The sequence below is a fragment of the Ambystoma mexicanum genome, chromosome 12 (assembly GCF_040938575.1).
Source record: "Ambystoma mexicanum isolate Mex_15411 chromosome 12, UKY_AmexF1_1, whole genome shotgun sequence".
In the NCBI taxonomy this organism is placed as follows: Eukaryota; Metazoa; Chordata; class Amphibia; order Caudata; family Ambystomatidae; genus Ambystoma; species Ambystoma mexicanum.
Genome location: NC_090936.1, coordinates 67,603,435 through 67,625,010, shown reverse-complemented (window position 1 = coordinate 67,625,010; position 21,576 = coordinate 67,603,435). Strand labels below are relative to the sequence as shown.

The 21,576-nt window shown below is 49.2% G+C and overlaps 1 protein-coding gene across 4 annotated transcripts in view; it reads right to left on the bottom strand.

Moving 5' to 3' along the window:
* Positions 1-13,786, bottom strand: part of NELL2 (neural EGFL like 2) — an 871,367-nt gene extending 857,581 nt beyond the window's left edge. The window contains exons 1-2 of one of the 4 annotated variants that reach the window (XM_069628010.1): positions 13,266-13,786; positions 12,760-12,888 (exon numbers count right to left, since the gene is read on the bottom strand). In XM_069628010.1, coding sequence (XP_069484111.1) covers positions 12,760-12,888; positions 13,266-13,317 — 181 coding nt within the window. In that variant the 5' untranslated portion in view covers positions 13,318-13,786. The remainder of the gene's footprint in view (positions 1-12,759; positions 12,889-13,265) is intronic. The other 3 variants (XM_069628008.1, XM_069628011.1, XM_069628009.1) reach the window with 3 other exon arrangements.
* Between the last annotated feature and the right edge of the window lie 7,790 nt (positions 13,787-21,576).

Sequence of the window (21,576 nt, the reverse complement as noted above, 5' to 3'; positions counted from 1 at the left end):
TCACTAGAACCCATTATGGTGAGAGTCACTAGAACGCACTATGGTCAGTCACTAGAACGCACTATGGTGAGAGTTACTCGAAGGCATTATGGTGAGAGTCACTAGATGGCATTATGGTGAGAGTCACTAAAAGGCTTTACGATGAGAGTCACTAGAACGCATTATGGTGAGAGTCACTAGAAGGCATTATGGTGAGAGTCACTAGAACGCACTATGGTGAGAGTTACTAGAATGCATTATGGTGAGAGTCACTAGATGGCATTATGGTGAGAGTCACTAGAACGCATTATGGTGAGAGTCACTAGAACGCATTATGGTGAGAGTCACTAGAACGCACTATGGTGAGAGTTACTGGAAGGCATTATGGTGAGAGTCACTAGAACGCACTATGGTGAGAGTCACTAGAACGCATTATGGTGAGAGTCACTAGAACGCATTATGGTGAGAGTCACTAGAACGCACTATGGTGAGAGTTACTAGAACGCATTATGGTGAGAGTCACTAGAACGCATTATGGTGAGAGTCACTAGAACGCACTATGGTGAGAGTTGCTAGAAGGCATTATGGTGAGAGTCACTAGATGGCATTATGGTGAGAGTCACTAGAACGCATTATGGTGAGAGTCACTAGAACGCATTATGGTGAGAGTCACTATAAAGCACTATGGTGAGAGTTACTAGAACGCATTATGGTGAGAGTCACTAGATGGCATTATGGTGAGAGTCACTAGAACGCACTATAGTGAGTCACTAGAACGCAATATGGTGAGTCACTAGAATGCACTATGGTGAGAGTTACTAGAAGGCATTATGGTGAGAGTCACTAGATGGCATTATGGTGAGAGGCACTAGAACGCACTATGGTGAGAGTCACTAGAACGCATTATGGTGAGAGTCACTAGAACGCATTATGGTGAGAGTCACTAGAACGCACTATGGTCAGTCACTAGAACGCACTATGGTGAGAGTACTAGAAGGCATTATGGTATGAGTCACTAGATGGCATTATGGAGAGAGTCACTAGAAGGCTTTACGATGAGAGTCACTAGAACGCATTATGGTGAGAGTCACTAGAAGGCATTATGGTGAGAGTCACTAGATGGCATTATGGTGAGATTCACTAGAAGGCATTATGGTGAGAGTTACTAGAACGCATTATGGCGAGAGTCACTAGAATATATTATGGTCAAGTGTGAGAGTCACTATAACGCATTAAGGTAATAGTTACTAGAACGTACTATGGCGAGAGTCACTAGAACGCATTATAGTGAGAGTCACTAGAAGACATTATGCTGAGAGTCCCTAGAAGACATTATGGTGAGAGTTACTAGAACGCATTATGGTGAGAGTCACTAGAATGCATTATGGTGAGAGTCACTAGAAGACATTATGGTGAGAGTCACTAGAAGGCATTATGGTGAGAGTCACTAGAAGACATTATGGTGAGAGTCACTAGAACGCATTATGGTGAGAGTCACTAGAAGACATTATGGTGAGAGTTACTAGAATGCATTATGGCAAGAGTCACTAGAACGCATTATGGTGAGAGTCACTCGAACGCATTATGGCGAGAGTCACTAGAACGCACTATGGCGAGAGTCACTAGAAGACATTATGGTGAGAGTTACTAGAACGCATTATGGTGAGAGTCACTAGAATACATTATGGTGAGAGTTACTAGAACGCATTATGGTGAGAGTCACTAGAATACATTATGGTGCGAGTTACTAGAACGCATTATGGCGAGAGTCACTAGAAGACATTATGGTGAGAGTCACTAGAAGACATTATGGTGAGAGTCACTAGAAGACATTATGGTGAGAGTTACTAGAACGCATTATGGCGAGAGTCACTAGAAGACATTATGGTGAGAGTTACTAGAACGCACTATGGTGAGAGTTACTAGAACGCATTATGGTGAGAGTCACTAGACTAGAAGACATTATGGTGAGAGTCACTAGAAGACATTATGGTGAGAGTCACTAGAACGCATTATGGTGAGAGCCACCAGAATGCATTATGGCGAGAGTCACTAGAACGCATTTTTGTGAGAGTCACTAGAACGCACTATGGCGACAGTCACTAGAAAGCACTATGGCGATAGTCACTAGAACACATTGTGGTGAGAGTCACTAGAACACATTATGGTGAGAGCCACTAGAACCCATTTTGGTGAGAGTCGCTAGAGCGCATTATGGTGAGAGTCACTAGAACACATTTTGGTGAGAGTCACTAGAGCGCATTATGGTGAGAGTCACTAGAGTGCATTATGGTGAGAGTCACTAGAACGCATTATGGTGAGAGTCACTAGAACGCACTATGGCGAGAGTCACTAGAAGACATTATGGTGAGAGTTACTAGAACGCATTATGGTGAGAGTCACTAGAATACATTATGGTGAGAGTTACTAGAACGCATTATGGTGAGAGTCACTAGAATACATTATGGTGCGAGTTACTAGAACGCATTATGGCGAGAGTCACTAGAAGACATTATGGTGAGAGTCACTAGAAGACATTATGGTGAGAGTCACTAGAAGACATTATGGTGAGAGTTACTAGAACGCATTATGGCGAGAGTCACTAGAAGACATTATGGTGAGAGTTACTAGAACGCATTATGGTGAGAGTTACTAGAACACATTATGGTGAGAGTCACTAGACTAGAAGACATTATGGTGAGAGTCACTAGAAGACATTATGGTGAGAGTCACTAGAACGCATTATGGTGAGAGCCACCAGAATGCATTATGGCGAGAGTCACTAGAACGCATTTTTGTGAGAGTCACTAGAACGCACTATGGCGACAGTCACTAGAAAGCACTATGGCGATAGTCACTAGAACACATTGTGGTGAGAGTCACTAGAACACATTATGGTGAGAGCCACTAGAACCCATTTTGGTGAGAGTCGCTAGAGCGCATTATGGTGAGAGTCACTAGAACACATTTTGGTGAGAGTCACTAGAGCGCATTATGGTGAGAGTCACTAGAATGCATTATGGTGAGAGTCACTAGAATGCATTATGGTGAGAGTCACTAGAATGCATTATGGTGAGAGTCACTAGAACATATTGTGGTGAGAGTCACTAGGAGGCATTACGGTGAGAGTCACTAGAATGCATTATGGTGAGAGTCACTAGAACGCATTATAGCGAGAGTCACTAGAATATATTATGGTCAAGTGTGAGAGTCACTATAACGCATTAAGGTAATAGTTACTAGAACGTACTATGGCGAGAGTCACTAGAACGCATTATAGTGAGAGTCACTAGAAGACATTATGCTGAGAGTCCCTAGAAGACATTATGGTGAGAGTTACTAGAACGCATTATGGTGAGAGTCACTAGAATGCATTATGGTGAGAGTCACTAGAAGACATTATGGTGAGAGTCACTAGAAGACATTATGGTGAGAGTCACTAGAAGGCATTATGGTGAGAGTCACTAGAAGACATTATGGTGAGAGTCACTAGAACGCATTATGGTGAGAGTCACTACAAGACATTATGGTGAGAGTTACTAGAATGCATTATGGCGAGAGTCACTAGAACGCATTATGGCGAGAGTCACTAGAACGCATTATGGCGAGAGTCACTAGAATATATTATGGTCAAGTGTGAGAGTCACTTTAACGCATTAAGGTAATAGTTACTAGAACGTACTATGGCAAGAGTCACTAGAACGCATTATAGTGAGAGTCACTAGAAGACATTATGGTGAGAGTCCCTAGAAGACATTATGGTGAGAGTTACTAGAACGCATTATGGTGAGAGTCACTAGAATGCATTATGGTGAGAGTCACTAGAAGACATTATGGTGAGAGTCACTGGAAGACATTATGGTGAGAGTCACTAGAAGGCATTATGGTGAGAGTCACTAGAAGACATTATGGTGAGAGTCACTAGAACGCATTATGGTGAGAGTCACTAGAAGACATTATGGTGAGAGTTACTAGAATGCATTATGGCAAGAGTCACTAGAACGCATTATGGTGAGAGTCACTCGAACGCATTATGGCGAGAGTCACTAGAACGCACTATGGCGAGAGTCACTAGAAGACATTATGGTGAGAGTTACTAGAACGCATTATGGTGAGAGTCACTAGAATACATTATGGTGAGAGTTACTAGAACGCATTATGGTGAGAGTCACTAGAATACATTATGGTGCGAGTTACTAGAACGCATTATGGCGAGAGTCACTAGAAGACATTATGGTGAGAGTCACTAGAAGACATTATGGTGAGAGTCACTAGAAGACATTATGGTGAGAGTTACTAGAACGCATTATGGCGAGAGTCACTAGAAGACATTATGGTGAGAGTTACTAGAACGCACTATGGTGAGAGTTACTAGAACGCATTATGGTGAGAGTCACTAGACTAGAAGACATTATGGTGAGAGTCACTAGAAGACATTATGGTGAGAGTCACTAGAACGCATTATGGTGAGAGCCACCAGAATGCATTATGGCGAGAGTCACTAGAACGCATTTTTGTGAGAGTCACTAGAACGCACTATGGCGACAGTCACTAGACAGCACTATGGCGATAGTCACTAGAACACATTGTGGTGAGAGTCACTAGAACACATTATGGTGAGAGCCACTAGAACCCATTTTGGTGAGAGTCGCTAGAGCGCATTATGGTGAGAGTCACTAGAACACATTTTGGTGAGAGGCACTAGAGCGCATTATGGTGAGAGTCACTAGAGTGCCTTATGGTGAGAGTCACTAGAATGCATTATGGTGAGAGTCACTAGAATGCATTATGGTGAGAGTCACTAGAACATATTATGGTGAGAGTCACTAGAAGGCATTACGGTGAGAGTCACTAGAACGCACTATGGTGAGTCAGTAGAACGCACTATGGCGACAGTCACTAGAACGCACTATGGTGAGAGTCACTAGAACACATTATGGTGAGAGTCACTAGAACACATTATGGTGAGAGTCACTAGAACACATTATGGTGAGAGTCACTAGAACCCATTTTGGTGAGAGTCACTAGAACCCATTTTGGTGAGAGTCACTAGAGTGCATTATGGTGAGAGTCACTAGAGCGCATTATGGTGAGAGTCACTAGAGCATATTATGGTGAGAGTCACTAGAACGCATTATGGTGAGAGTCACTAGAACACATTATGGTGAGAGTCACTAGAACGTATTATGGTGAGAGTTACTAGAAGGCATTATGGTGAGAGTCACTAGAACGTATTATGGTGAGAGTCACTAGAAGGCAGTATGGTGAGAGTCACTAGAACGCACTATGGTGAGAGTTACTAGAAGGCATTATGGTGAGAGTCACTAGATGGCATTATGGTGAGAGTCACTAGAACGCACTATGGTGAGTCACTAGAACGCAATATGGTGAGTCACTAGAACGCACTATGGTGAGAGTTACTAGAAGGCATTATGGTGAGAGTCACTAGATGGCATTATGGTGAGAGTCACTAGAACGCACTATGGTGAGAGTTACTAGAAGGCATTATGGTGAGAGTCACTAGATGGCATTATGGTGAGAGTCACTAGAACGCACTATGGTGAGAGTCACTAGAACGCATTATGGTGAGAGTCACTAGAACCCATTATGGTGAGAGTCACTAGAACGCACTATGGTCAGTCACTAGAACGCACTATGGTAAGAGTTACTCGAAGGCATTATGGTGAGAGTCACTAGATGGCATTATGGTGAGAGTCACTAAAAGGCTTTACGATGAGAGTCACTAGAACGCATTATGGTGAGAGTCACTAGAAGGCATTATGGTGAGAGTCACTAGAACGCACTATGGTGAGAGTTACTAGAATGCATTATGGTGAGAGTCACTAGATGGCATTATGGTGAGAGTCACTAGAACGCATTATGGTGAGAGTCACTAGAACGCATTATGGTGAGAGTCACTAGAACGCACTATGGTGAGAGTTACTGGAAGGCATTATGGTGAGAGTCACTAGAACGCACTATGGTGAGAGTCACTAGAACGCATTATGGTGAGAGTCACTAGAACGCATTATGGTGAGAGTCACTAGAACGCACTATGGTGAGAGTTACTAGAACGCATTATGGTGAGAGTCACTAGAACGCATTATGGTGAGAGTCACTAGAACGCACTATGGTGAGAGTTGCTAGAAGGCATTATGGTGAGAGTCACTAGATGGCATTATGGTGAGAGTCACTAGAACGCATTATGGTGAGAGTCACTAGAACGCATTATGGTGAGAGTCACTATAAAGCACTATGGTGAGAGTTACTAGAACGCATTATGGTGAGAGTCACTAGATGGCATTATGGTGAGAGTCACTAGAACGCACTATGGTGAGTCACTAGAACGCAATATGGTGAGTCACTAGAATGCACTATGGTGAGAGTTACTAGAAGGCATTATGGTGAGAGTCACTAGATGGCATTATGGTGAGAGGCACTAGAACGCACTATGGTGAGAGTCACTAGAACGCATTATGGTGAGAGTCACTAGAACGCATTATGGTGAGAGTCACTAGAACGCACTATGGTCAGTCACTAGAACGCACTATGGTGAGAGTACTAGAAGGCATTATGGTATGAGTCACTAGATGGCATTATGGAGAGAGTCACTAGAAGGCTTTACGATGAGAGTCACTAGAACGCATTATGGTGAGAGTCACTAGAAGGCATTATGGTGAGAGTCACTAGATGGCATTATGGTGAGATTCACTAGAAGGCATTATGGTGAGAGTTACTAGAACGCATTATGGCGAGAGTCACTAGAATATATTATGATCAAGTGTGAGAGTCACTATAACGCATTAAGGTAATAGTTACTAGAACGTACTATGGCGAGAGTCACTAGAACGCATTATAGTGAGAGTCACTAGAAGACATTATGCTGAGAGTCCCTAGAAGACATTATGGTGAGAGTTACTAGAACGCATTATGGTGAGAGTCACTAGAATGCATTATGGTGAGAGTCACTAGAAGACATTATGGTGAGAGTCACTAGAAGACATTATGGTGAGAGTCACTAGAAGGCATTATGGTGAGAGTCACTAGAAGACATTATGGTGAGAGTCACTAGAACGCATTATGGTGAGAGTCACTAGAAGACATTATGGTGAGAGTTACTAGAATGCATTATGGCAAGAGTCACTAGAACGCATTATGGTGAGAGTCACTCGAACACATTATGGCGAGAGTCACTAGAACGCACTATGGCGAGAGTCACTAGAAGACATTATGGTGAGAGTTACTAGAACGCATTATGGTGAGAGTCACTAGAATACATTATGGTGAGAGTTACTAGAACGCATTATGGTGAGAGTCACTAGAATACATTATGGTGCGAGTTACTAGAACGCATTATGGCGAGAGTCACTAGAAGACATTATGGTGAGAGTCACTAGAAGACATTATGGTGAGAGTCACTAGAAGACATTATGGTGAGAGTTACTAGAACGCATTATGGCGAGAGTCACTAGAAGACATTATGGTGAGAGTTACTAGAACGCACTATGGTGAGAGTTACTAGAACGCATTATGGTGAGAGTCACTAGACTAGAAGACATTATGGTGAGAGTCACTAGAAGACATTATGGTGAGAGTCACTAGAACGCATTATGGTGAGAGCCACCAGAATGCATTATGGCGAGAGTCACTAGAACGCATTTTTGTGAGAGTCACTAGAACGCACTATGGCGACAGTCACTAGAAAGCACTATGGCGATAGTCACTAGAACACATTGTGGTGAGAGTCACTAGAACACATTATGGTGAGAGCCACTAGAACCCATTTTGGTGAGAGTCGCTAGAGCGCATTATGGTGAGAGTCACTAGAACACATTTTGGTGAGAGTCACTAGAGCGCATTATGGTGAGAGTCACTAGAGTGCATTATGGTGAGAGTCACTAGAATGCATTATGGTGAGAGTCACTAGAATGCATTATGGTGAGAGTCACTAGAACATATTATGGTGAGAGTCACTAGAAGGCATTACGGTGAGAGTCACTAGAACGCACTATGGTGAGTCAGTAGAACGTACTATGGCGACAGTCACTAGAACGCACTATGGTGAGAGTCACTAGAACACATTATGGTGAGAGTCACTAGAACACATTATGGTGAGAGTCACTAGAACCCATTTTGGTGAGAGTCACTAGAGTGCATTATGGTGAGAGTCACTAGAACACATTTTGGTGAGAGTCACTAGAGCGCATTATGGTGAGAGTCACTAGAGCATATTATGGTGAGAGTCACTAGAACGCATTATGGTGAGAGTCACTAGAACACATTATGGTGAGAGTCACTAGAACGTATTATGGTGAGAGTTACTAGAAGGCATTATGGTGAGAGTCACTAGAACGTATTATGGTGAGAGTCACTAGAAGGCAGTATGGTGAGAGTCACTAGAACGCTCTATGGTGAGAGTTACTAGAAGGCATTATGGTGAGAGTCACTAGATGGCATTATGGTGAGAGTCACTAGAACGCACTATGGTGAGTCACTAAAACGCAATATGGTGAGTCACTAGAACGCACTATGGTGAGAGTTACTAGAAGGCATTATGGTGAGAGTCACTAGATGGCATTATGGTGAGAGTCACTAGAATGCACTATGGTGAGAGTTACTAGAAGGCATTATGGTGAGAGTCACTAGATGGCATTATGGTGAGAGTCACTAGAACGCATTATGGTGAGAGTCACTAGAACGCATTATGGTGAGAGTCACTAGATGGCATTATGGTGAGAGTCACTAAAAGGCTTTACGATGAGAGTCACTAGAACACATTATGGTGAGAGTCACTAGAAGGCATTATGGTGAGAGTCACTAGAACGCACTATGGTGAGAGTTACTAGAATGCATTATGGTGAGAGTCACTAGATGGCATTATGGTGAGAGTCACTAGAACGCATTATGGTGAGAGTCACTAGAACGCATTATGGTGAGAGTCACTAGAACGCACTATGGTGAGAGTTACTGGAAGGCATTATGGTGAGAGTCACTAGAACGCACTATGGTGAGAGTTACTAGAACGCATTATGGTGAGAGTCACTAGAACGCATTATGGTGAGAGTCACTAGAACGCACTATGGTGAGAGTTACTAGAACGCATTATGGTGAGAGTCACTAGAACGCATTATGGTGAGAGTCACTAGAACGCACTATGGTGAGAGTTGCTAGAAGGCATTATGGTGAGAGTCACTAGATGGCATTATGGTGAGAGTCACTAGAACGCATTATGGTGAGAGTCACTAGAACGCATTATGGTGAGAGTCACTATAAAGCACTATGGTGAGAGTTACTAGAACGCATTATGGTGAGAGTCACTAGATGGCATTATGGTGAGAGTCACTAGAACGCACTATGGTGAGTCACTAGAACGCAATATGGTGAGTCACTAGAATGCACTATGGTGAGAGTTACTAGAAGGCATTATGGTGAGAGTCACTAGATGGCATTATGGTGAGAGGCACTAGAACGCACTATGGTGAGAGTCACTAGAACGCATTATGGTGAGAGTCACTAGAAGGCATTATGGTGAGAGTCACTAGATGGCATTATGGTGAGATTCACTAGAAGGCATTATGGTGAGAGTCACTAGATGGCATTATGGTGAGATTCACTAGAAGGCATTATGGTGAGAGTTATTAGATGGCATTATGGTGAGAGTCACTAGATGGCATTATGGTGAGAGTCACTAGATGGCACTATGGTGAGAGTTACTAGAAGGCATTATGGTGAGAGTCACTAGATGGCATTATGGTGAGAGTCACTAGAACACACTATGGTGAGTCACTAGATGGCATTATAGTGAGAGTCACTAGAACGCACTATGGTGAGAGTTACTAGAACGCATTATGGTGAGAGTCACTAGATGGCACTATGGTGAGAGTTACTAGAAGGCATTATGGTGAGAGTCACTAGATGGCACTATGGTGAGAGTTACTAGAAGGCATTATGGTGAGAGTCACTAGATGGCACTATGGTGAGAGTTACTAGAAGGCATTATGGTGAGAGTCACTAGATGGCATTATGGTGAGAGTCACTAGAAGGCTTTACGGTGAGAATCACTAGAAGGCATTATGGTGAGAGTCACTAGAACGCATTACGTTGAGAATCACTAGAAGGCATTATGGTGAGAGTCACTAGAACGCATTACGTTGAGAGTCACTAGATGGCATTATGGTGAGAGTCACTAGAAAGCATTATGGTGAGAGTCACTAGATGGCATTATGGTGAGAGTCACTAGAACGCACTATGGTGAGTCACTAGAACGCAATATGGTGAGTCACTAGAACGCACTATGGTGAGAGTTACTAGAAGGCATTATGGTGAGAGTCACTAGATGGCATTATGGTGAGAGTCACTAGAACGCACTATGGTGAGTCACTAGAACGCAATATGGTGAGTCACTAGAACGCACTATGGTGATAGTTACTAGAAGGCATTATGGTGAGAGTCACTAGAAGGCTTTAAGGTGAGAGTCACTAGAAGGCATTATGGTGAGAGTCACTAGAAGGCTTTACGGTGAGAGTCACTAGAAGGCACTATGGTGAGAGTCATTAGAAGGCTTTACGGTGAGAGTCACTAGATGGCATTATGGTGAGAGTCACTAGAAGGCACTATGGTGAGAGTCATTAGAAGGCTTTACGGTGAGAGTCACTAGAAGGCTTTACGGTGAGAGTCACTAGAAGGCATTATGGTGAGAGTCACTAGAAGGCATTATGGTGAGAGTCACTAGAAGGCTTTACCGTGAGAGTCACTAGAAGGCACTATGGTGAGAGTCACTAGGAGGCTTTACGGTGAGAGTCACTAGAAGGCATTATGGTGAGAGTCACTAGAACGCATTATGGTCAGAGTCACTAGATGGCATTATGGTGAGAGTCACTAGAACACACGTTGGTCCAGTGTGAGAGTCTAGAATGGCGAAGGTGGCAATACTTGAAATCCTGTAATAACGCAATGGACTGTATGAACAGCAAAGCTCTCTGGCAAATGTTTCTTGAGGCAAATGACTTGCAGTTTATGTGGTCACGTTTTATTGGAAATGGAGTGAAATGCTGTGTGAGTTGTCCTCAGGGATATGTTAAGGCAGTGAATGCATCAGGATTTTAAAGCTTGTATTTTAATGGTGTAATTAAGTATTCTGTAATGATGGGGAAACGTATCTTAATTGCGGGCGCATGTCTCGGGCGGAGGGATGAATTTTAATTTCATTGTTACATGTGTTGTTTTTTGTGGATGTAAATGATGTTTAATTGTGTGTGTTGTGTACACAAAGCCAAGTTTGCGATGCGTGTATGAATAAATAAATAAACAAACAATCCCTCTATAGAGACAGGTGTGTTTTAAATTTCTATATTTGCACCAACCGTTGCCCACATTTTATTGATGTGCTGTGGTAAGTCATTAATAACGCACCTGTACACAGGTGTTTCTACTGTGGGAGATTCCCCCGAAACTCTGCTGAGAGGGGTTGGGCTCACCCGGGGTAATATGGGGCCACTTAGAAAACCGTATCTGGGAGACTTTCAGCCCTGTCTCAGGCTCGGGGTGCCCCAGGTCTTGGGGGGCCTGCATCGCTTAGGGTCTTCTTAGACTGTGGAGTATGTGTGGGGAGAGCTGAGCGTGCAGGCAGAGTGGGGGCCTTTCGTGTTGGCAGGCGCCTGGGCATTCTTGGAGGCAAGGGGCGGGGGGCATCCCAGGACTGGGGCAGTTCAGAGCGCTGACCAGGCACGGTATGGGGCAGGGAGGGCATTTAAGGATGGCGGGCGTCCATGCTGTTCATGATCACAGAAGCGCATTCCTGGCATGGGCACTGTCCACCCGGTGTTGGCACTGCTGGGGCAGTGGCAAAACATGGCGGGGACCGGGTGCTGCCCGGGCGCCGCGTGGGAGAAGGGCGTCGTTGCATTAAGTGCGGGCACGTAGCTAAGCGCCTGTCAATGCACACCCCCTCCCCCACCACTGGGTAAGCACCCCGCTGGTAGGGTGGGGCAAACGGAGTGGCCGCGCTGTGGCCGGGCCAATGCACACTTTACACCCTGCACGCCCCTCCCCCAGGTGTGCCTGTCATGGACAACGCTCATGTTGTCAATCGATTCATCCAGCAGCTCTCCCCCTTCATTCGCCAACCCCTCCAATGATTGTTCGCAGGAATGACCCGGGGGGCGTCTGCCGTGCAGTTTTGTGGTCCGTGAACCCTACGTGTTGGACAGAACCACCGCGGCCACCTGTTATGTATGCATCGGATGCCTAAGCAGGGGGGTGCACAGCCCGACGCCCCCTTCATTCCACGCCCGGATTAGAAGTTTCTTAGCTGGACGCCGCGCGTGGACCCCCGCACCCCTCCCTCCTCTCCCCCCCCCCCACCCCCCTTGCCAAAATGGCTTTCAGCCCCGAATGGAGGCTGCGGGCATTAATATGCATAGCTTTCCCCGGAGCGGCCATCTGTCACAGCCGGCGCCGCTGCACCTTAATTGAGAGCCCATCACTCAGGGAAAGGAGCGTGGGGGGGCGTTGGAGTGTGGGGAAAAGGGCGGGACCGGGGTGTCCAGTGGAACATCTTCGTGTGCACCTAACCTGTACACGCAGCTTTAATATTGTAAAGTGTCTGTGCGGGCAGCGTAAACACGAGAGCGCATTTCCTGGAGGACCGATTCTGATAGGCGGACCGGCAGGTCCCGGCTTCCCCCCACACTGGCTCAAGGCGTGTGACCGTGGGCGAATCGCGTCATTTCCCACCGACCGCCACGGAGTGGGCACGCGGAAACTCAGTGTCGCAAATACCTTGGAAGGAGAAAGCCTTGCTCTCGTTGTGCAGCCCTTGCACCCGCTGCGCCCCCACCGGGGGCTCCCCCAGGCGAAGCTCGTTCAGGACATCGATCTGCAGAGAGGGGTCCACGCCGAACCCTAAAACTGAACCAAAGACACAACAAAGAGCAGAGGGGCACGTTAGCCAGGGGGCACCAACAGGTCCATTGTGTTACAGGCACGGGGGAGGGGGGGCAGCATCATACAGGGAGCGGGTCCCACAGAGTCAGGAGTTGAAGGGTCCCCGGGTGTGTGGGCGACGCGGGGTGGGAATACACTCCCAGTGCTCACGAGTGGCTTTTGTAAGCATGTGAATTCCCCCGTTCGTTGTGCACGTGAAAGTAGCAGGCTCATGCCGTGAACTGCCACCCACATTTGAGGACAGTTGTCTCTCCTATTGACACCCCCCAACCCCGGTTCAGCTCCCCCGGCCGGTATTCCCGCCCCCATGGGAACCGTTACCTGGCTGCTTTGTGACTTACCGGCTCTGAGGCAGAAAGCAATGCAAAACGTGCCCAATAACGTAGACTCCATGTTTGGGGGGTTCAAATCCACAGCATATCCCCTTCTGGAAGTTTTCAGGTGGTGCCCAGCTCCGAGGTGCCCTCCGCGCGCTCAGCGCCGCGCAGTAATCCGCAGGGAGAGGCGTAAACTCGAGCTCCACGTTAGAGGCATCTCTCTGCGCCCCGCGCAAAATGCGCGCTGATATCGGCGGCCCGCGGTCTCCGGCAGAACCCAAGCCCAGACTCGGCAGAAAGAAATCAGGCGGTAAAAAAACTGCGATGCCCACGGGGCGATCCGTGCCCACGCCGCAGCCTGGACCTGTTGGGTGGGGGGGGGGGGCGCAGATACGACGGAAGAGGGGCGTCCCCGTGTCCCTTCCTCCCGGGGGCTGTGCAGGCGTCTGCGGTGACACAAAACACTGCAATTTCGCTCAGCGCCAGCTGCAGCCCCACGGCGCTCCTCCTGCCTCGGCGCCGCTGTCCTCGCCCCCTCCCCCTCCAGCAGGTGGGGAGGGGCTCGTGTGAGAGGGGGCCGGGGGCTGGCTACCTTCTTCCTCCTCGCGAGCCCACTTTTGGAAGACAGGTGACGCTGTCGTCTTTCTAGGACAGCGCATCTCATTAAGCGCGGCCGGTGGGAGCCCAGGTGCCCGGTGCCTGCTGCCGCCTGAGGGGGAGAGGGGCGTTCAGCACCGCGCCCGGTGGACAGCGCCCGCTGGACAGCGCCCGCGGGCGGGCGGGCGGCCAGGCGAGCCCGGGCTGCTTCCAGAGAGGGAAGGCGGCGAGCAGAGGGGGCCCTGACCCGCACAGATGGCCCGGGGAAGCACTCAGAACCACCCTCCACGGATTAAGCCTTCTCTCTAGGGAACTCTTTAATATTCGGGAAAATGCTATTTTTTAAACGAGTTATGCATCTGTATGAAAACCAAAATGCAAAGGATAAAATATGAAAGTAAACCTCATTTCTAAAACACTTATGACACATCTGGTACAATTCCAAGTATGCCCAGTCAAATATCGACCATATTGCATCCTGGTCCATACAGGGGTTCGCAGCATATCTGTGCTCTTCCAACCAGAGTCGTTGCTGGGGGTGGGGGAGAATGGTTTAAGGGGGCTATAGCCCCTGGTCTTTTGGTTGGAGCCAGGGATAGAATCTCAGGAGTTACAGCCAAAAGACTAGCTAGCCCCGAGTCCTGACAGTTCCCACATCAGCGTAGTCCGTGTCTTTTTCAAACCTAGCACACCCCTGCTCCCAACACACCTGACCACGTGCAGCAAGGATCGACCCATCACTTTCCCCCCTGGTCTCTCTTCCGCCCCCCCCCACACATTCCTGCTAAACCCACTTCCGGTTTATTCCCACCATGGGAAATTAACCTTCAAGTATTTATAATAAGGGTATCCTACAAATTTATCACGTCCCTTAAATATTTCACAGAACTTTCAGAGTAAAGAGGCTAGCAAGTGAAAAGAAAAGAAAAAAAAAACTCTTTGTACCTGCCAGCCTTCTTTGTGTCCTTCTAAAAGATGTCCTTGGGGCAACGTCCGTCAGGGAGTTTGCCCATCTGCACCCTGTGCCATATGAGTTAACTGTCTGTGGCAGTTAACATAACGCTATGTCGCTATCATAATCTAATCTGCTTTTTACTATTTTGCTTTCCGAGTCGGTCTTCTCTCAAGGGGCGCACTATTAACCCAAACGTCATTCTTCCATCCAATGCGTGTCCTTTGGTTACCAAACAATGCGTAGGCCAGTAGAACACGCTGTATGGGTTCTGGCCCTCAGCACTGTGCACGTTCTCCTGAGTCACGTCTGCTTATCTAACACAACTGCTGCTTCAGTCTGACCCAATCTACACCTGTTCAGAGCGGTGGTTGTTCCTAGGCAAGGGCATATACAACTGGTGCTTCAGTCTAGTATGACCAATCTAGGCCAGTTCTGCGTGTAGTTGTTGTTCCTAGGCAAGGGCATATACAACTGGTGCTTCGAGGGGATTGGGTCCTCCGACGTATTCCATATCTATGACATGTAATCACCACAGCTGTGCTGCTTCGGAAACTTTTTTCGGCGTCTGCGTCCTGCGTCGATGACGTCGATGCGCCGTCGTTGAGGACCTCCTCTGACGTCCGACGTCATCCGATGTGATAAGTAGGACGCACGACGCCCGTAGCCTCAGTTCCGTTTTTTCCGCGAACGTGTTGCTTCGTGTATCTCGGTCAACGCCTCGACTCTTTGGAGTTCTGTTCTTCTCGGTTCTTCGAACCTGTTCGTTTTTGTGAAAATTCTTCGTGTGAAGATGTCTTCTACTTCGTCTTCGACCCCGCGTCCGGGCTTCAAGAAGTGCAGGGAGTGTGGGTCCAAGATGTCTTTGATGGACTCGCACGACGCCTGCCTCTGGTGCCTCGGGGAGGCCCACGTCACGGATGACTGTATCGACTGCCAGTCGCTCACGTCCAAAGCCTTACGTGAACGTAAGAAGAAGTTGTCGGTAGGTCGGGTGTCCAAGCCCCGGAAGTCGAAGTCTGCGGGGCTTTTGACGGATGATTAGAGAGGAGACTCTCCGCGTCATCGTCGGAAGTCTCCTGGGTCTCCTTCTAGGAGTCGGTCTCGCCACTCCTCAGCCTCTTCGAGGCATTCTCGGAAGTGCCGACCCTGGTCGTCTTCCAGGTCCTCTTCGGAGGACTCTGCCCGGCACGTCGCTTACCCCACCAGCCGTGCGACGCCGGAGGAATGGGTTTCCTTCGGGAAGAAAATGCTGGCGATTCTCGAGTCGCAGGGTGCTAAGCCGTCCGCGCCCCCGAGTGGGGTCGGTCGTGAGAGGTCGAGAGACACCGCTCGCAAGAGTGGTCGGCACAAGTCACGGGAGAGGTCCCGTTCAGACAAGGGGACTTGTTCTCGACGTACCCGTTCCAGGTCCCGGTCCTCGACGCGTTCTAGACCGTGTGCACCTGTGATGACTTCGAGGAAGACATCGACGTCTGAGGCGTCGAGGGCGTCGACAGACTTTCTCGAGGCTCTGGCTCCGAGGAAGTCGTCGAAGCCGTCGACGCTCAGGTCGTCGAAGGACACGCTCGGAGCTCCGGCTTCGAGGACTGTGTCGACGCCGCAGATGCTGGCGGCACTGCATCTGACGTCGACGCCGATTTCCTCGACGCCGATCCTCTCGGCGCCGATGCCTGTTCTCTCGACGCTGGCGCCGATTCGCTCGACGCCCTCGACGCCTTTCGTGTCGGAGGTACCCCGTGGCATGGGGAAACCCCCTAGGAAGGCTCTGGTTAAGAGCAAGCACTCTCGGGTGCCTTCTTTTCGCCACCTGGAATATATTTCAGAGGCGGATGAGGATTCTGATGGCCTGGTTCCTAGTCAGGTTCCAGATGAAATTGTCTCGGGCCATAGTCAGTTTGACGATTTGAGGCAGTCACTGCATGATGCCAGTGGACTGGACACCTCTCCGGAGGTGGAATTTTGTAGGCCTGAGCCTGGCTCTCATGTCGATTCCTCGTATCAACGCCTTATGGCTAGGGTTTCTGAGTACTTGGGATGGTCTGCTCCCCCAGGGGAGTTTGTGCAGGATGATCTCACAGACATCCTTGATGTTGGTCCCCCAACTGACCCGGTACTGCCGTTCCATATGGCTTTACAGAGAAGGGTGGCAGCGGGTTGGACTGCTCCAGAGAGTCTCCCGGCGGTGGGCAGGTCCTTGTCGCGAAAATACCGTCCAGCCAGTAGCAACCCCTGCTACTTGACAAGGCACCCCACTCCGCAGAGTTTGGTGGTGCAGGCGGCCACGGCCCCGGCAAAGCAGGCGTCGTACCCTACCATCCCTCCTGATAGGGATGACAAACGTTTTGATGGCTGGGCGAAGAAAGTGTTTTCTTCTGGTGGTATGGCGCTTCAGGCGGCCAACTCCATTTGTGCCTTGTCTCGTTTCACACACACTCTGTGGAACTGTGTTGCGTTAGCGGCTGAACATATTCCCGAAGGGGACGAACGGGATGGTTTCCTTGCTATGGGCCAGGATGGTAAGGATGCCATGTGTGAGTCCGTTCAGTCGGGTTTGGACTTGGCTGAATGCGTCAGCAGGTCCATGGCGGCGAGCACCGTGATACTCAGGTTTGCGTGGTTGCGGAAGTCGGGGTTTGCTCCTGATGTGCAGTCCCGGCTCCTCAACATGCCCTTTGACGGTGAACAGCTTTTTGGCAGCAAGGCTGACGAGAGCCTTGAGAGGTTGCAGACCTCAAAAGCTGCAGCGAAGTCGTTGGGCGCTGCAGTTCGCCAACCTCCGCCTTTTCGTCCTAGGAGACAGCAATGGAGGGGTGGTTCCTTTCGCTATTACTCGTCCTTCAGTAAAGCGAGAGGAGCTTGCAGTCAAAGAGGCCAACGCAGGGGTACCAGAGGTGGACGACAGGGTACCCGTGGTTCCAAGGCCGCTCGGGCAGTTGCCTCTTTGCCCTCAGGTAACGCCGCAGCCGCTACCACTCAGTAATGAGGCCATGCCCCATGGTTCGCCGGTTGGGGGAAGGCTGGCGCAGCATCTTGTAGAGTGGCGTGCCATTACTTCAGATGTGTGAGTTCTGGAGAACATAACCCACGGTTACTGTCTTCCCTTTCGGCACAGGCCTCGCGACAATCCACCGGGGAACCTCTCTTTGCAGAGTCCGGATCCGCTCCTTGCGCAGGAAATTCAAGCCCTGCTGGAGAAAGTCGCCAAAGAACTGGTGCCTGTAGCGGAGAGGAACAAGGGATGGTATTCCCCTTATTTTTTGATTTCGAAGAAAGACGGGGGATTGAGACCCATCATGGACTTGCGCGGTTTGAACAAACTCCTCAGGAAGACAAGTTCAAGATGGTTACTCTCTCTCAAGTCCTCCAGGCCCTTCAGCTTCAGGACTGGTTGGTGTCCCTCGACCTCAAGGATGCTTACTTCCATGTGCCGATCCATCCCAAGCACAAGAAGTACCTGAGGTTCGCGGTTGGCGACTCGCACTTTCAGTTTCGGGTCCTGCCGTTCGGATTGACCTCTGCCCCGAGGGTTTTCAACAAGCTCATGGTGGTGGTGGCAGCGCATCTCAGGCAAGGGGGGATTCACGTCTACCCCTACCTGGACGATTGGTTGATCAGGGGGAGCTCTCCCGAGCACGTCCTGGATCATCCGTCCGTCACCTGCCACTCCCTTCACAGGCTGGGCTTCTCCCTCAATTTAAAGAAGTCCCATTTGACGCCAACACAGCGGCTCCAGTACATCGGAGCAGTGCTCGACACTTCCCTGGGGCAGTGTTTCCCTCCCCAGGTGAGGGATCTTCACATTCAGCAGATGGTGCACAAGTTTCAGCATTCACAGACGCTCCCAACGTTCGAGTTCTTGAGGTTGCTCGGACTCATGGCATCCTGCATTCTTCTGGTGCCAGAGGCTCGCCTGCGGATGAGATCTTTGCAGTGGGCACTCAAGATGCAATGGTCGCAGTCCTCCGGCAGGATGTCGGACCCGGTTCAGGTGCCGCCCTCGGTCGCCCGGGACCTTCTGTGGTGGGCCGTCGAAGGCAACTTGATGAAGGGGGCTCCTTTTTGGCTTCCCTGGCCGGAGGTGACGATCGTGACGGATGCATCCCTCACGGGATGGGGAGCTCATGCCAACGGGCTGACAGTCAGCGGTCGTTGGTCTCCATCGGAGTCCAGACTCCATATCAATCTGTTGGAGCTGAGGGCCGTCAGGCTAGCCCTGAAGGCTTTTCTGCCGACTGTGCGAGGAAAGAGTGTCCTGATCCTGACGGACAACACAGTGGCCATGCACTACCGCAACAAAAAGGGGAGGGCAGGGTCACTTCCTCTGTGCAGGGAGGCGATGCAGCTCGAGTTCTGGGCCATCCAGCAGGAAGCTTCGATCTCGGCAGTTCATCTGGCCGGAGACGAAAACGTGACGGCGGACGCTCTGAGCAGGCAGAGCACGATCTCTCACGAGTGGGAGTTGGCTCAGGAGATTCTCCTGGAGATCTTCGCCCTTTGGGGGACCCCTCAAGTGGATCTCTTCGCCTCCAGTGTCAACCGGAAGTGCGAAAGGTTCTGCTTGCGGGAATTTCCTCCAAAAGGAGCCTTAGGAGACGCGTTCGTGGTGGAGTGGTCATTCCCGCTGCTGTACGCGTTTCCTCCAGTCCCCGTCATCCCGCAAGTGCTGCGGAGGTTACGGAAGTTCGGTTCCCGGATGATCCTCATTGCTCCGGCGTGGGCTCGGAGGACATGGTACCCGGACCTTCTCGACTTGTCCATCTGCCCTCCACGTCGTCTTCCCTACCGAGACGATCTGCTCTCACGGGAGGGGGGTGAGGTTCTCCATCCAGAGGTCAGATCCCTCAACCTTCACGCTTGGCTTCTGAAAGGTTGAGGTATAAGGATTGGGACCTCCCTGAAGACGTGATGGAGGTGTTGCTTTCGGCCCAAAGGCCAGCAACAAAGTCTCTGTACCGTTGCCGTTGGCGTAAGTTCTGCGACTGGTGTAGAGTTCAGAATGTGCATCCTTTTGCATGTGACATCCCCATGGTTCTGTCCTTTTTACTTTCTTTGGCCCACAGGGGCTTGCAAGTGGGTACCATTAAAGGTTACCTGGCAGCGCTGTCCATCTTTAAGCGCTCGTGTGAAGAGTGTTCTTACTCTAGAATCCCTTTAATTTCACAGTTTCTGAAAGGGCTCACTAATGTGTTCCCTTCGTCACCTTTCCTGGTGCCCGGTTGGGATTTAAACCTTGTTCTTAAGTTTCTTATGGGTGCTCCGTTTGAGCCTTTACATTCTTGCCCTTTGAGGCTGTTAACTCTGAAAACTGTGTTTTTAGTTGCGGTTACTTCCGCTCGCAGAGTGAGTGAGTTACAGGCACTTTCAGTTAAGCCACCCTTCACTGTATTTCACAAGGACAGGGTTGTCCTTAGAGTTCGTCCTTCTTTTCTTCCGAAGGTAGTGACGGAATTTCATTTGGCCCAGAAGGTTGTTCTTCCGGCATTCTATCCTCCTCCGCATCCTGGTAAGGAAGAGGAGAGGCTCCATAGGCTTGATCCTAGGAGAGCTTTAAGCTTTTATGTTTCACGCATGTCCCGGGTCAGAGTGGACGATCATCTCTTTATTGGTTACGCTGGTAAATGTTTGGGGCAAGCTGTGACGAAACAGACTTTGTCTCGCTGGATTATTTTGGCCATCTCGGAGTGTTACCGCTTGGCGGGTAAGGACCCACCGGCTGGCTTGCGGGCCCATTCTACCAGGGGTATGGCTGCATCTACTGCCCTGCAGAGTGGTGTTCCTATTCGCAATATCTGTGATGCAGCCACCTGGGCTTCAGTACATACATTTGTACGTCACTATTCCCTCGATTCCATCCGAGGACAGGATCTGGCCTTTGGCAAGGCGGTCCTTTGCTCTGCTATTTGATTGGTAATTCTAAATTTTGATTCTAAATTCTTTCCCTCCTCCTTGCTCTGGTACTGCTTTAGGAGACTGTCATAGATATGGAATACGTCGAGGACCCAATCCCCTCGAAGAACAAGTTACTTTCTTACCTGGTAACGTTCTTTCGATGGGATGGTCCGACGACGTATTCCATATCGCTCCCTCCCTGCCTTCCCCGCTGCAGAATTTCTTTTGCGATTGCAGCTTATGTTGCGCAAGGCTTTGTGTCTGACTGGCAGTTGACTAATGTCACACGTTCTGGGGGAAAAAACTACAACTGAGGCTACGGGTGTCGTGCGTCCTACTTATCACATCGGATGACGTCGGACGTCGGAGGAGGTCCTCGACGACGGCGCATCGACGTCATCCACGCAGGACGCAGACGCCGAAAAAAGTTTCCGAAGCAGCACAGCTGTGGCGATTACATGTCATAGATATGAAATACGTCGTCGGACCATCCCATCGAAAGAACGTTACCAGGTAAGAAAGTAACTTGTTCTTCTGTCTGGTTAGTCCAATCTAGGCCAGTTCCGCGTGGAGTTGTTGTTCCTAGGCAAGGGCATATACAACTGGTGCTTCAGTCTGTTATGACCCAATCCAGGCCTGTTCAGAGCGGTTACGTGGTTTCTAGGGAAGGACGTATGCAAATGGTGCTTCAGGCTGGTATGACCCAATCCAGGCTTGTTCAGAGCAGTGTCGTGGTTCTGAGGCAAGGACCTATACAACTGGTGCTTCAGTCTAGTATACTCCAATCTGCCTGTTCAGAGCGGTGTCATGGTTACTAGGCAAGGGCGCACACAACTGGTGCTTCATTCTGGCATGACCAAATCCAGGCCTGTTCAGAACAGTGTTATGGTTACT